This window comes from Apostichopus japonicus, chromosome 14 (genome assembly GCF_037975245.1).
Source record: "Apostichopus japonicus isolate 1M-3 chromosome 14, ASM3797524v1, whole genome shotgun sequence".
NCBI lineage: Eukaryota > Metazoa > Echinodermata > Holothuroidea > Aspidochirotida > Stichopodidae > Apostichopus > Apostichopus japonicus.
In genome coordinates, this window is record NC_092574.1 from 22140331 (window position 1) to 22156846 (window position 16516).

The 16516-nt window shown below is 36.9% G+C and overlaps 1 protein-coding gene across 5 annotated transcripts in view; it reads left to right on the top strand.

Moving 5' to 3' along the window:
• Positions 1-1513: 1513 nt before the first annotated feature.
• Positions 1514-16516, top strand: part of LOC139979366 (alpha-N-acetyl-neuraminyl-2,3-beta-galactosyl-1,3-N-acetyl-galactosaminide alpha-2,6-sialyltransferase-like) — a 53754-nt gene continuing 38751 nt past the window's right edge. Inside the window, exons 1-3 of one of the 5 annotated variants that reach the window (XM_071990085.1) lie at positions 1514-1992; positions 13205-13409; positions 15273-15578. In XM_071990085.1, coding sequence (XP_071846186.1) covers positions 13296-13409; positions 15273-15578 — 420 coding nt within the window. In that variant the 5' untranslated portion in view covers positions 1514-1992; positions 13205-13295. Of the gene's footprint in view, positions 1993-13204; positions 13410-14512; positions 14557-15266; positions 15579-16516 lie in introns of those variants that run through there. The other 4 variants (XM_071990084.1, XM_071990083.1, XM_071990086.1 and 1 more) reach the window with 4 other exon arrangements.

Below are 16516 nucleotides of genomic sequence, written 5' to 3' on the forward strand. Positions count from 1 at the left end.
CTACGGCCACCCATGCAGTGGCCATCTTCAGGCAGGTGGTTATTTTATTCTTCACTGCAGTATCTGTCACCGAACCCCGGCCCTCACCCCCGAGAGGCCGAAAAGGCCTGGTTACACCACTGAGGGTACCACATTAATTAAAATTCATCACTCTCCGAGCCCGCTAAAGCATAAAAAGATTTTAATCGAACCATTTTGTGCCATATATTAATGGCTGGACACTTCAGAGGCGACGGATCCAGAGGCACATGGTGATGTGCCTAACCTCCCGGCCCTCCCCCTGACCTGCCCAAAAGTGCGCCGTTCAAATATGAACTGAAAACTCTAAATCCTGCGTCCAGGATCGCTACGTAATGGAACAGAATGTACGTGTTCCACTGTCTGACCAATTTCTCATTAATCCTTGACCGAGGTGGGGGGGGGGTGGAGGGGGTAAGGAGAGGTGTGAAAGCAATCCCGTTCGTCAATACTGTGCCACCCAATGGAAAACGATCGTTGGAATCCAAGAACATAAATTTCTATCAAATCTATGGAAGATCTCTACACAGCAGCAGCAATTAATATGCATGAACAGGTGAAATATTTGGATTCTGGTGGGTTGAAATAATTTACATGGTGAGCACTGTATACCTCTGTACCAGATGCTCACCATGAATCGAAAAAATAAACTATTGAAAAGAGTCATGGCAGGTTGATCGAGGGGAAGATAACTGCACCCGCCCCCCGACATTTCACACTACCCCAACCCCCACCCACCCACTCCCTCATATCCGAGGAACAATCGATATCAAATTATCTATCACGCACATGCCATAATGTGCAATTGTGGCCACTATATCTAACCTCTTTTAAGCCTATGCCTCCGCCAAGTTTTGTTTTGCTATATATATAGCCAGGGTTAGCAGGCTGATCACTCAAGCTTGCATTCAATGTTCGTGCGAATTTCTGTGGGTCAAACTCAAAGCTATTTCGAATGGAAAAAATTTGTTAAGATATTAACAAGAAATAAACTCTAATTCGGAAGATTCCTACATTAGCAACTAGCATGATTCCACCTCATTTTGTCTCAAAAGAAAACTTGTTCCTTGTTTCCCAATTTGCACATTGGATATTGCAGTGCTAGTATGCATATTTTCCTTGAGGGGTGGGGGGGGTGGCGTTGATGGAGTGATGTGTAAACGCAAATAAGATAATACAATAAGAGTTATAAAGGGTACTAAATATAAGGCTGCATCAGTCCAATCGAATTTCTGCAAAGTGCCCTTTGATGTCGGTGCCCCCCCCCCCCAGATTAAAAGTGCTTCCGCCGCCCTTGATGGAAATTGCTACGGTTAGTAGGATGGCTGTTCAAATTTAAAGTGTTTCGCTCAAGTTTTTTTGTGCTTCTTCAATGAGATGTTTGGACTCGAATATTTCATCACTTAGATTTTTACTAGATGTCGCATTGGAAAATATTCCTTGTATAAATTCATACAGGCTTTATGTAAAGAGAACATATAAAGAAGCTCGCTTGTTGCGAGTTCCTGTGCGATATATCTATTATCTTCACATCGCGTATCAAATACTTAGTGTATGATAATCCATCGAGACTCGGGGATCTATTTTGAATGGTTTAACAGGCATTTTCTGGATCTTGCTGTTGAAAAGTGTCAAGGTTTTACAAGCGTCGCAATCTGAAGTTTCCAAGTTCAGTCATATCGTCTTGAGAGGAACTTCTTATTTGTCCCTTCTGTTCGACTCAGAGCCGTATGTAGACACGTCTCTGATTCGACTCAAAGCCGTATTATCAGAGTCGTGTGCAGCGCTTCCCCAACAACTCACCATCCGCGTTCAATAATGCTAACATTGTGCAAAGACTAAGTTATGACAGAAACTGTAAAATTAGGCTAGACTGCTACGGGAACTGCGCTGCACTGTCCAACACTTAAATGCGAGTAGAAAATTGCATCTTTGACTTCAGTTTTGTGTCTTCAAAGTCATCTTCAGTGAATGGTGAGTATCTTTTTGAAATATTATAATCATAGAATAATGTTGTAACGGTGTGTGACTATGGTAGTCGGTTATGCTTTACTTGACTACTTGCCTACTACCTTGCCTACAATACTACCATAGGTTTGGTCAGTACGGTAAGTAAGGCATACTAACGTTACAGCAATACTTTTTTTTTAAACTGTAACGGTGTAGGCTAATGAACTTGATCGATGTCCACATCGCCCGGTTAAGATGTTATCCAGAAGCTGCTTGAATGAGAGCACACTTGAGGCAGATTTGAGCTCTGTTGGTAGTTAACCAACAGGAGGATGGAGCTTCGATAACGCGAATTTTTCTAACAGCCCTTTGGGCTCTGAGAGTTTCATAGTTCAAATCATGGGTTGTACAAAATGATGGTGCGGTCAGCTACAACAAGGTGAAGAATGTTTTGGGGCTTAATGCCATGGGTTCCTTATACAAGGTCATGATGCCTTAGTGATCCTATCGTCAAAGACGCATAGCAATGGTACAAATAAAGGACAATGGTATTAATTGGCACCAATTGCATTATATAAATCCCTACCTTGGAGTCGAACTTTCAAGTGACCTTACTTGGTCAAAACACATCAACCAGTCGGTAAATAGTGCCAATAAAATCCTTTGGTCTTATCAAACAAAATTTTTGGAATTGTGCATCATCGGCAAGAGAAACAGCATATAAAGCTCTTGTTAGACCCAAACTGGAATATGCCAGTGTAATCTGGGACCCTCATCAGCAAATCCACAAAGAATCCTTGGAAAAAGTTCAGCGACGTGCTGCCAGGTTCGTCAAAAATGACTATACACTGTAGTTGCTTTAGTAGTGTCACAGACATGTTAAAAGAACTCAATTGGGATACTCTCGAAAACAGAAGAATCAAAGCACGACTTGTTACCATTTATAAAGAGACTCATGGCCTAATTCCAAGCAACATAAATAACCTTCTTGAAGACAAAGACAAACCAACTACACGTCTATCTCACAGTTTGAATTATAAAATTCCTCAAGCTCAAAAGAACTGTTATAAATATTCGCTTTATCCTTGCACCATTCCTCAGTGGAACGCACTCCCACCTGATATGAAATCAGCACCAAACACCGCCTCCTTCAAGTTCATGCTGGAAAGTCAGCAGCACCATTAGCAAAACTCGAAGGACTGCACGTCAACAGCCACATCAGGGGCGATTTGTGCAGTACCACACCAAGACCAAGACCTTTATAAAATACCAAGGTTCTCATCTTCAAAATAAGCATGAGGATTGTAATGAAGATGGGTTAGGCCCCCCATAGGCTAGTATTAAGTGTGGATACCTACTTTTAGATGGTAGTAAATGATTGTGCAACATGAGCATGGATGACTATTCTCTAAATTTCTTGCATGTTTGGAATAACATGGATGACCTTTTAGCTCAGACTCACACTAAAGAGCTAGGCCTACAGTAGTGTTAAAGTCTTTGAAAATGCACATAGGTTTAAACACCTTTTATTTAATATTAAGGTCTTGTTTCCATACATTGTTAGGCCTAACTTTGAAAATTATTTGATGTTCATATTCTGTTATGCCAAATAACTGCAGTGCATAGTAGACAGTCACTGTATAGGATGGGAATATTGAGAACCACATATCACTATATATGTAAATATAATCTCTACATGCATATTATATCCACAATATTCAAGATTTACAGTAGTATTTATTGAAGCAAACTGTATAAAACCAAAAGGAGTTTCCTCTGTGGCATAGGCAAAGAATATTACTCTGCAATCAGCCACTATGTTGAAAATAGCTTCAAAGTTAAAATTTGGCCTTTCGTGGCAGTTGGCAATTTCTAGCAGTAAGAGTCAGTTGTCATACAATGAGCCTACAACAGTTAATAGCATAAGTTTATTACGGAATTGGCCTCTAAGTAAAAGGTGACCACACATTCCGACTTCTAGGAACAGTCCCAGATTTCATGTACAGCCCCCGGATTAAAATTGTCCCATGAATACTGTACCTTCAGGTTTGAAAAAGACCATGAATAATTTTGATTTTATCTCTTTAATAGCCTTGTTCTCCTAGAGATAGCTTGAACTTAATTAAGCCATGATTGTTAACGACTACAGATGAAAAGATCATTCGTGGCTCACATATGAAGGCAAGCCAGAGCATGAAATAGTATCATGGCTTGTCAGTTTACTTGAAAAGCATTATGTTTCATGAAGTGATGAATGAGGAGACTCCACTTTCAAATTTGTATTTATGTCACTGGCATTGCTCTTACTAAGCTTAAATGACAGTGCTAATGTTCATCCTGGTTTGACAGCCCTATGTGAATACAGTTAGCCTGCTAGAGGGTTGACTGAAGCTCAGCTAAATTAGTTTGTTAAATGTGAATCCCAAGATTAAGGAACTCTATAGTTCTAAGTACATTTGAAACCCAATCTGTGTGATGATGATGATGATGGATACATGTACACAATTTCTCTTCTCAAAGAATGTACAGAGAGTTACAGTACAAGACAAACATGTACATGTGGCATCCATGCATTTCATGCTATTGGAACTGCTGCTTTAATGATGTTTTTCTGTTGGAAACAAGAACACTGCACAGCAGCAATTTAATTACATGTAAGTCAGCAGTATCTGGTTCTGTTTGGGAGGAAGTAGAGGGTTGTTATTAGTGGTTGTGTTTCTGTTTGCCAGGATGTCTGTAGTTGTGGTCCTCATCTTAGGTCCACTGCACAATTTTTGTATAGTCTAGTTAATAAGAAATACTTAATCATCAAAATGCCTTCAGTAACATTACTTATATGTTTCAGTGCCTTAATCTGCTAGTTACAGGGAATCAAGTTGTATTAATACATGTACGTAGATGTACAGTACATCTAGATTATTACTGTAATTGATTGCCAGGCAACACCTTTAGTTAATGACATTGTTGTAGATGTGGTTTGTAAAGTAATGTGACCAGACAATCTTTTGGGGGACGATATATGAAATCTGTGACTGAAGTTATCCATGCCTCCAGGCACAGGATGTTGGATGTTTATTACTACGGAACTGTGGAGTGAAAATATATATATTCAAGTTTCACTTTCACTATGTCAAATATAGTACCATAAGTGTGCTGTAGTATCCAAGTATACATTCACATTACTGGAGCTGGCAACATAATTGAAGTAAATTAATGAAGCTCCCATTCAACCCCCTCCCCCCTACCCATAAGTCACAAAATGATGCTGTGAATACTACTCACATGTATCACACTCATAGCAATAAAATTTCCAAATAGAGTCTGTTTGAACATTCCAATTTCTAGATCTGCAAGAGCCAAGATTATTGATTTAAAGTTCAACTGTGTGCATTTTGTCTCTAATCTGATTTAAGGTTACATTGTGCCTATTTAGTATGCATACTTGTAAGTTCAAAATCTTTGCCAATGACAACAGCCAGTTCCAGATAATGTGGAGCTTTTTTCATAGTAAGAGGCTAGCTATGAAAGTGGTTGCACACCCATTGCATTGATTGTATACTGTAGCATTACATCTCTTCTCACTTCTACGTAGTTCTAGACTAATATTGTTACACAAAGAAGAAGGTAAACATACAAATTATACAAGTCAACAACCATGGTTCCTATAGCCATGAAACGTTTGTAATGATTTTGCTACGGTAATTATAGAAGACTGTAGTTGAAAATTAAACCTGGACTGCTTACGTCACCCAGTTATTTGAGTCTTGGCTGGCCTTTTGATGGGCACACAACACAACACAGTCACAGAGTATAGCCTATATATTGCAACAATTTGAGATCTGCAAAATACTGTTGTGAAACATATTTTCTTTCAACGGATGCAATCCTCCTCCCTCCCCCACCCCTCTTCAAGCTTGTTGTCTATTCCAATAACCTCAAAGATGGTTTTGTTTGTTTATTTGTTGGTCAAGTCCTTCCATTAGTATCGTAATCCATATTGATGTGTAATATCAAATTAAAAGGAAGATAATATTTTCTTTGGTGATGGGAGTGCCATGAAATGCTGATAAATGAGTTTAATACAAAATGTCTTCCTTGTTTTTGTTTGTACAAAGTGATTCATTGATTGTGTTTTCTTCTTCTTCTTTTGTCATTTTCAGAATGTCTTGTTGTTGAAATATGAACATGTGGTATAGAAAATATTGATTAGTCCAGAAAGATGTAGATATTATTGTGGGCAAATAATAAGAATGAAATTAAGTATTTTCTGTACATAGCACTGACTGTTGTTGCATTGTGCACTACAGTAGTGAAATTACAATTAAGGGTACAACCAACACAGAAAAAAGGTTGAAGCAATTAAAATGTATATTGTTGATTAATGAAGCTCGTTGCTCATAAAACATTCAAACTAAGTATAGCATTAATAAAACAACAACTAAGGTTAAGTTATAATTTCATTTATGTTCTCTGTAGTTGTTACAATCATTTATAGAAACTGTGTGCCCAATGTCTACAGTATAACCCAATAACCCTAAAGTGATGCAATGAGTAATACAGTATACCTACTTTTTAATTCATGGATGTGACTTTCCAGGTCAAGGAATCTGCCGTTTATGGCTGTTGTTTGCTGGTACCTGTTGCTGGTACCGTATGTCTGTCTTTGTGTCGAAATAAATGTTCTCATACTACACAGTACATTCTCAGTGTTTGACATCTATCTGTAGACTTACATATATTTAAGTAAAGGTCTTCAGTAATTGCTATAAAATATGCTAGAAAGTCAACAAATGGTCACCCATGTTCAAACCTGAAAGAAACATTTTACTGCCCTCCTCAGAGCATTTGTTCCTCTCTTAGACATTTAATTGTCTAAGTGATAACTCTTTTATGTTTGAGAATAATTAGGAAAGAACTTTTGAAAACTCCTAACACATTTTAGCTTGTTAATTTTTTTTTTCTTGTGGTCATACTGTGATAAGCTTTAAGTTTTATGTATAGTATGATGGTTAAGTCTCCAACGTTCCGTCTCCATTTCAGTTGACAGTAGTTGCTAGTTAGCAGGTTGGGCTGAATCTAGCAAATTAGAACTACTGTGGTAATACATTATTTTGTAAGATTCTATCATTGTTTGTTTAACATCACTACTGAAAAATGTTAAGGTTTTGCATACAGTGCAAATAAATGAAACGATGCCATGCATCAGGCAAATTAGATCATATTGGCACTAAGTATTAAGCAAGCAAGTGAATTCACCTGAACTTTTTACTTAATGTAAGATATACCTTAAAGTGTTTTAAGTGCCCAATTTTGGCACCATGGTAACTTGGTATAAAGATACAGTAGGTAGGTGTGTAGTTTTGGTGTACAGTTGTAAGTTGAGGAATGAACTATCTATACCATACATTGGATTTTTTAAATTTTTTGTATTGATATAAGGTCCTTGTTAATCTTAATGCAATTATGAAGGTTTGGTTATGGTAGATCAAAGGTTATGACGGTAGATTTTGGTCTTAAAAATATGAAATTATAAGTGCCAGAAGTGAACGAAACTTGATTGGGTTATAGACTTTTAGTTGCACAGTGCATCATTTTGTAAATTATATGCCCATTGTAGTATCCACAGGGAATACTAAAAAGGTTCTTGTTCATGAATGAACACATATAAAGCTAGACTAGCTAGTAGCTACAAAATTTGGGGTAAGTACTATAAACTTATTTACATTTGTAGCCCACACTTCATTGTTATAGAACCTTAGACAATACATTTAAATCTATTGTCTGTTCAGAGACAAAGCAACCCCTATAAAGTAATAGTATTGTCTTCTGCATCCTGTTTAATATGTTAAAAGGGACTATAAAGGACTATACTACATCCTGTTTATACATTAAAAGTGAGTATAGAGTGAAGCAAACAGATGATGATGCAATGTGTGATGTCACCAAAGTTCAGTTAAGACTGTCTTGCTTACTCTGCTCAGTTTATATTATCACTATCTTCTGTATTTACTGTATTTAAAAACTGGTGAAAATGTAACTAAATTATATAATCCAAAACATTAAAAAAAAAATGGGTCATAAATTTTGAAAATTAGTGACAGTTTTAGCATATCTAACCTGTTTTTGTGTTGCCATATACAATACCTTGTACTGTTGTTATGTATGTATTTAGTGATGAATGCTAAAAAAAGTAAGGATTGTACATTACAGTGAAGGGCTACATTATGACTGATGACTCAGCTCTACATGTATACTTATAATATCAATGTTATGCAGACCTACAGTAGCAAAATGTCACAATGTCATAGAAGAGTGAAAATGCTGTTAAGTGCTTGAACACCACAATTAAACTTCTCACATTTGACCATGTAAACGTTTGCCATATTCTAGAAGGTTACTGCATATTATAAATACAGTAAAGACTGATTCGTTTTATAACCAGTTGAAGATCATTAGTAATGGCCCCATATGCTAGAATTTTACTAATAATATAATAATAATAAATAAGTTCTTAATATAGCGCCAAATACCAAAAGGCCTCTAGGCGCTTTACAAAACCTAAAACAAATAAAAAAATAAAAAGACAGAGAAGCCTCCACGTTTGATTTTTTTCCCACTCACTGAGATATATTGATCTTCTCATTAACAACTAATGACTCGATGTCTGGAAATAAACTTGAGAATATTCAGGAAAGTACTTTTCAAAACAATTAGATCCGGAAGGAGTAAGTAATGGGCATGATGACCCGGATGGGGGGGGGGTCAAGGGGGCGAAGTGCTTTAATAATTGACACTTATTAGGCTAGGTAAATGCAACAGTACAGTTGAATGTAGTGTCTAGACAGGTACATGTATTGTTGTTTGTAAATTACCCAATACAGGGAGATTTGGAGTTTCGAAACAACTAGCATTATTGTAGCATGCTAAAATTTGGGCCAAATACTGATGAACATTATGCAGGTAATCAATACTATAGTGTTACAGTTCTATGTTAGTTAAAGAAATTGTGTGTGCTTACTTATTTACTATATATATACTTGGTTTTTACCTGTCCCCATTATGCAGGTACCTACAGTATTACTGCAGGCATTGGAATTAGTGTAGTTGTATTGGGGGTTTCCCCTTCAATGAACACTACAGTAAAGCATAGACTGTGTCCATGATGCTACTGTAGGTTGGTTTATATGACTGCCACGATATCCCACAGGCTTGTATACTAGCACACTGTATATCAATTTACAGTCATATTTATGAGAGAACAACTTTGAATAAATATATGATTAAGTTAAATATCCTCTAATGAAATTTTGTTTAAACCCATCATTCCCATGGGCTGTAGTTATGAATTTTGCAAACGTCATGAAAACATTCAGTAAATGTTGTTCTTTTAAAAGTGGAGTAACCATAGCGACTGCACTGACCTCATCCAGATAGCATTGCTTTTGAGTATTATGGGATTAGTGAATTACTTTTGATATGCTGTGGAAGAAAAACATGAATTATTCTTCTTTATCATCCCAGGAAGCAAGGGATGTATACCCTTACAGTGCCTCTGTGTAACAGGGACTGGATAAACTTTTCACTTGTAAAATGGAAGGAGGTGATAGTGATAAGTAGAGACAGCATCCATGGTTACCAACTTACCAGTAGCTATTGCTGTCAGAACATGGCCATATTTGAGTGTACTGCAACATCCAACATTTTGAGCGTGATCTATGGGTTACAGTACAGCTAATTATGTATGTTATTCTCCAATAAATGCCGACCAATTTGTTTTTGAAACAATTAAAAAATTTGTTTTAATTTTTAGTAATCCCCAAATAGAAACTCATCCATTTTATTAATAGCCAAGTTTTAATAGCTACACACCAATAGTATATAAGCTTATGAACTCTATGAACTTAATGTTGTTATTTTGGCATTATACAAAATTTAGCTACACACCCATATTAAAACCTAAATGAACTGTATTTTAATTATGGCTTTAATTGTGCATTCATGCACAAGTATGTATGGAATGTTTCTCTTGACAATATGAGATGTTCTCTTGAAGTACATGTATGTATTTCTGTTTTCGTTGATTTTCGTAATTTTTTCCATGGTAGTCAAACTGCATAACAATGTTCTAAAGCAGGTCACTAGCTTGACTTTCAAGCTTCAGTTCAAATACTAAAGTTTTTAAGTACTGTATTTCCAAAGTTTACGCTTTTAAATGTGTGTAATTTACAAGAGTTTCTAGGTTACTGAATTGTGAGGATGGAATCAAATTCACTGATTATTGGCTCTTTAACCTTCACTTGGTCAAAAGGCAAAATGGGTGCAATATTTAGTGTGTTCAATTTTACAATGGTGATTATGTGGGTTTCAAAAAGACATGAGATAATATTTGATGATATGCTTTTTTTTGATTCAATATACCACCGGTGTTGTTCATGGATGAAAAATGTCTTGTAATGACTGAAAATAACAGTAACAGTTGTTAAAACTAACAGAAATGGTGTGAAATGGTACAATTTTGAAGACATTTAAAAAAAAAAAAACGGTTCTTATTATAAGAGCTAGTCAGCTAGACTAGACCACTGCTAGATGTGAGATCAAGTATATAATGCAACATTAAACAGCGGCAGTGTCAGAGGTGTAAACACATGCTTACTTCTTAAGTTTTTGTTTTAGATTCCAAATTTGAGTTAAACTGTTGAATTGGAGGCCACCCGATGTGAAGTTGTAATGCATTTATAGCCCTTGCGGGCTTCTGCCACATTCGTGGTAGCTTAATAGTGTCGTAAAAATAACTGCCTTATGGCCTGTACTTATTTATGTAGCTCCTTGGTCCGTCAGCAGTATTACGTACTGATAATGGTAATGCGTTGGTAAGTTAATACTGTACAGTACACTAAACACTAATCCTGTTAGATGGTACTAGTAGTAGGCTGTATTTATTAGTAGTGATACAGTACCAGTTGTTTTCTTCTCAATTTAATTCTTCATCTCCGTTTTATCATTGCACAAGTATTTTCATATCATAGGACTTTGGAAGTGAGATTATTGCTGAATTGAATAACGATGGTAAGTCAGAGTTCCTTCGATCAGCTTCATCAAATGTCCGTTAGAACTTGAGCTATCTGTTACTGTTACTAGTACTAGCAGTAGCCTATGTCTTAGCATAATACCAATAGCCTAGTCAGAGACCTAGTTCTAATAAATTTATGCTATTAGTATTAGGCCTAGTCAGGGAGAGATTGTGAAGGTGATCGAAGGTCTGTGATACCAAAGTGTAGTATTATGTGTGTCCATAGGTTAGGTTTTGCACGCTTAATTCACTAGTCTGCATGGACAATCAGCTGTTCTTCCAGCAACTTGGAGAACTTCATTGGTTCTGAATATGCATTACAGTGTGTTCTCTCATTTGCTTGTTTAAATCAAGAGGCACTGTGGTAACAATACATGAGTGACATCTATCTTCAGTAAATGTTTGATACTTTCAAAATTAGCTTGGTTAAAACCTCAGTTTTGATGATTCGTCAGATAAGCAGCTTAAACAAGTTCCATTTTTGAAAATAAACGGGTTTTATGTATTTTCATTTTCAAAATGCAATGAATCACTTTAACACTCCTCAGGCTTGGAAAATATGTCAACCAAACTCAAAGAGGTACTGTATGTTAAGAGAGATGTTAACACAAATGTACCCTCATTAGATAACTTTGAAGAGAAATAGATTAGGATCTTTTTTGTTCTGTTGAAGAGAAAACGAAACCTTGGGAAGAGCTCTTGTTAACCTTGAATTTGAAACAAGATGAAATACTAAGTATATATATACACATAATGCTTCTGTTTGTATGCTTGAGCTGAAAGCAAAGAATATTTATTTATAGTGTCGCTACTGTTTGATTGCTGAAACTTTGCTTCACTGAGAGTGCTTCTACAAACACCACTCACATCAATGACAATGTAAAGTACTTACAGTATAAACATTGGGCAAACCAAGATATGAATCAATGTTCAAGTGTATCATGTGAAGTCAGTTTATATAGCTTGGGTCTTTCACACTTGTATTAAGATGAGTGAACATGTAAATTACCCGAAACCTATTTCCTTATAAATGAGAAAATGATTTTGTCAAGCTGTTTTCAAAGTGTTTTCAAGTACCTTTTATAGCAATTGGTCAGCAATTATAACAAACCCACTTCATATTCTCAAGAACAACATTAAAGAATGCAGAACATGATCGATCTGAGACACTGTACCATGTCAGAGTTTTTGACCAATTGAAGCTTTACTCAGCGAGCACTACAGAATCAGATTCGATCCTCCACTTTTCATCCCGCAAACATAAGGTATTAATCTAATGTAAAATTTAGGAAAATTTAGAAATCTTGAACTGTACTCCATTTATTTGAAGTGAAACAAGCTAAAAACTGTAACATTATCATGTGATTTTAGGATTCAGTAGCATAAAAAAAATTGATCGAAATCAAGTCATATTTAAAGAGTTTTCCATCATTCTTGTTCACAATGTGTGCTCGGCATAAAGCGTCCACACTGCGGTAACTGTATTCATCTTCAAGAGCAAAGGTGAATGTTGTACAGTATGCGATCCAAACCTTCATTGAGAGACTAAATATCCTGTGAAGTTTATGACTTATTCTTCTCATCAGAGTTGAACGGTTAACCATAAACGATTATTATCGATGGATGAAAACTATTTCTTTATCAACTCCGTTGTGACTTGGCCTAGGCTACAGTTACAGTACAGTAGGATCCTTAATTTGACACAGAGAGGTTGATGTGAAAATATCTACAGCATCTGTGATTGGCTTATTTCTTGGTTTGATGACAGTCGCAACCTTTTATGATCACGACAGTTTTGTCTGTGTGCAGTAAGATTGCGTGCATTTGTCATCACTAAATAATTGCAGCGCTTTAAAACCAGTCTTGAGGATAAAAGAAATTGACATCAACCATAGATATGTAATGACCTTGGGTCAACCAGTAGGGCATACTTATACACATAAAATATTGAATACCCCAAATGAGCATGTCACACTAGTTTGTGATTATTTGGTAAGTATTGATTGGTTGACAACTGTCTCTCCCTCGGGAACATTTACGAAAGTCCTTGGATACGGGTACTGAAAAAAATTCATCCTCTTTCTTATATAAGTCACCAGTTATTAATATCTCGATTTATAAATTTATTTTGAAAGAAGTACATATTTCTGTTTTTTTTCTCTGAAGGAAAGATTTCTCTCTGAGTGGGATCTAGACCTGACGAGGTGTCGATAAGAGTTGAGCAGACAGTCGTCCTTGCTTGTGTTAGATCAGGTTCATGCAAGACCACTCGATATGGTCATCGAGTGGTGAAGAGATGTATAACAGCTACGATGAGCGTTATCGATCTAGGAAGGAATACAGACATCACTACAAAGTACCAGGTGTCAGTGTGAGTCAAGTTCTATCACAACATTGCTATTTGATCAAAACATCTTTTACTGTCATTTGTTTTATCTGAACTAGGGTGCAAAGTCTAAGGATTTGAGAGGAGCACGTAAACTTTCATATACATGCAATTTAGAACCTTTGTCTTGGGTTGTGATTGAACTGGAAGGACACTGTGGCAAATCTTATTCAACTTTCAAAAATGCCATCAAGGCAAAATTTTGAAATTTTCTAAAAGAGCACCAAGGCATTTTTCTTCCAAAGTGAGAGAAACTGAAACATGTGAAGAGATGCCAGAGAGCAGGAACAATAACAATAGCTTTTTTAATACAGCCCGGACCTGAAGATATGATTCACAGAGTGAACAAAGGTCAATGGAGCATTGGTTGTGCCAATTTATGCAGAGACCAATGTTGTTAATGGTGTACATTGTTGCATAGCTGCTATAGCTAATTAAATTGGTTGACAATTTTTGGGAGGGGAGGTACTCTCATCAGAAGGGAGGTCATTGATCGGCATGGTCCGGTCGTAAAGATCGCACAGCGTTGAAAGGTTACCAGTTCACTCTAGCCACGGTAGAGCGAGAGTGCTGAGGTTGTGATGAGACAGGTAAGCTCGTCACTGGTAAATATCCAAACCCTGGTAAGGTGTGGAATTCAGTTTATGGACAATTTGGATGAATGGGATGAATGCAGCCATGTACAGTAAATCTCAAAGTCATCTGACCTAACAAAGAACAAATTAAAACAATATGAAGCAAACAATGCAGTGAGTTTACCCTGGAAAATTAGCACTAGCTGTAACCTCCTCATTAAAGGACTCCCACTCGTGCACTCGAGAACTCTTCATCCATTCCAATTATTTTCCAAATTTGTCATTATTTATGAGGTACAGTCTATATATCTTTTTTTCTGTATCCTAAATCTGCACACAGTACCCTGTGTACTCTATTTGACACTATCAGTCATTTTTAATAAGGTATTATTAAAGAGATTGAGGACATGACATTTTGATTCTAGCAGAATCTTCTTATAAAATTTAAGCTGTTAACAGTTTTGATTTATATGTATTATACTACAAGTACGTCACTTCTCTACTAACCACCAGACTTCAAACTGTGCAACGCACCACAGCTCGCATATAACAGTGAAGTATGTATGACTCTGTCACAAAAAGAATTCATCGCTCCTCATTGGCTTCCTGTACCACAGCATATCAAATTTAAAGTACTTGTTCTAATGAAGAAAGCTTACCATTTAAGCAGTCGCCAACTTACATCTCCCACTAGCTGCTACAACCCTTCACGCAGACAGCTTCTAAAGATCTTCTACGTCTTCATCAGAATTTCATTGTACCCAAAACTCACATTGTGACGTTTGCCGATTGTTCTTTATCTGGTTTCGGTCCCAAAAGATTGGAACAGTCTTCCAAACTGTATCAAAAACGCTCAGACTTTTGATATTTTCAAGAAACTGCTAAAACATTATCTACCTGTTTGAACAAGCTTTACAATAGTCAATGTCAACTAGAAACTGTCTCATAGCGCTTTTGAACAACTTGGAACAAATTGATGTTGGTGCTTATAGAAATGTTTCTGATTGGTTGATTGATTTTATACTTCCTGTTTAATGCTTGTCATTGCTGTATTACTGCCTCTTAACCTATCTTATTCTTCTACACAACCAAACGACTGGATTATTGAGTACCATGTACAATTTTCAAAACTCACCACTCCTCTTTTACCTGTCTTCACACACTACATCTCCACCATTCCATCTAAACACCAACAATCAAAACACCGATCTAATAACGTCAGCACCAGACTTTAAAATGGTATCTATTCTTTCCCGCTTTCACGCAGAAACAGAAAACTTTACATTTAGCTCTGACCATCTACGGGACCATCGTCTTCTTCGTCTTCTTTTTTGTGATCCTGGTGTCGGTGACCGGTCCGGATGGCGGCCATCGCTCCCGCTCCTCCATCAACGAACAGAGGGTCTTCTCCAAAGTCAGCGTGAGAAAATTGATCAAAGTCGGTAACAAGGAAGATACTTCATGGAAGAAGGAACTAATATACCACTGGAATGAATCAGATGAAAAAACCCATCAAAGCATTATCCAACATCACACCAGGGAAATGGTGAAAGAATTTGTCGGTCTTCGAGTGAATCAGGTAGGTGCTGTCTAACATCTGACAGGTTCTGAGAGATTAAAACTGAGAGTCCATGGCATCCCTCAGGGGCCAGACTTTTTTTTTGCTTTCCATTTCTACCGCAGATTGTTGTAGTCTGCAGCTTTCTCTCCCTCACCCTTTTGATGTGCTAAGTTTGTTGTCCTGTATTAATGTCACAACAAAATGGTTAAAATCTTGAGAAAATTGCTTTTGAAGACGAACATCTACTTTTAGTCAAGACCCACATCATTCTCGTTGCAAAGTCTACTTTGCATAAATTAAACTTGGACCGAAAGTCAGTTATTTGTTATTTTCTGTTTAGGTAAACTTGTTGCTAATGTTGCCATGTTTGGACAATAGGATAAATTTCACACATACCTTTGTACAATAAAGTTATTACTTGTGCAACTGGACTGAATGTGGTTCGAAGTAAAGCATTGTCATGTAAGGCAACCAACTGCATTAAGGGTTGTCTGAGAGACTAACTTTTCTCGTCAAACCAAAACGTTTCCAATGGTTGACCAAGTTTTGGATACTTCGCCCACTGGTTTCAGGTCCAGGAATCTCTGCTGCTACCTTTTGCTGTGTTTGGTCCATTTTCTGTTGGCACTTCTACTTGAGTTCAGGAAGCAGATACCCCCCCCCATTCCCCCACACATTCATGAGTCGAATGTTAAGCTGTATAAGTATTTGGCGTGGCTCAGAATACGAAAACCATGGCAACTGGATTCTTTTGTCAGTTTGGTAGTTCAGCCACTACTAGGAGAAAACCGTCACAACTTCATCCGAACGTTAAGAGTTGAATTCAAACTGCATAGCATGGAGTACCGGCAGAGTTTTCCATGGCACACCTATGTGTCTAATTTTATAACTTTTCAAGCAGTTATACTGATTTTTACTACCTTTAAATGCTAAAATAACTTTCACATGAAATAAAT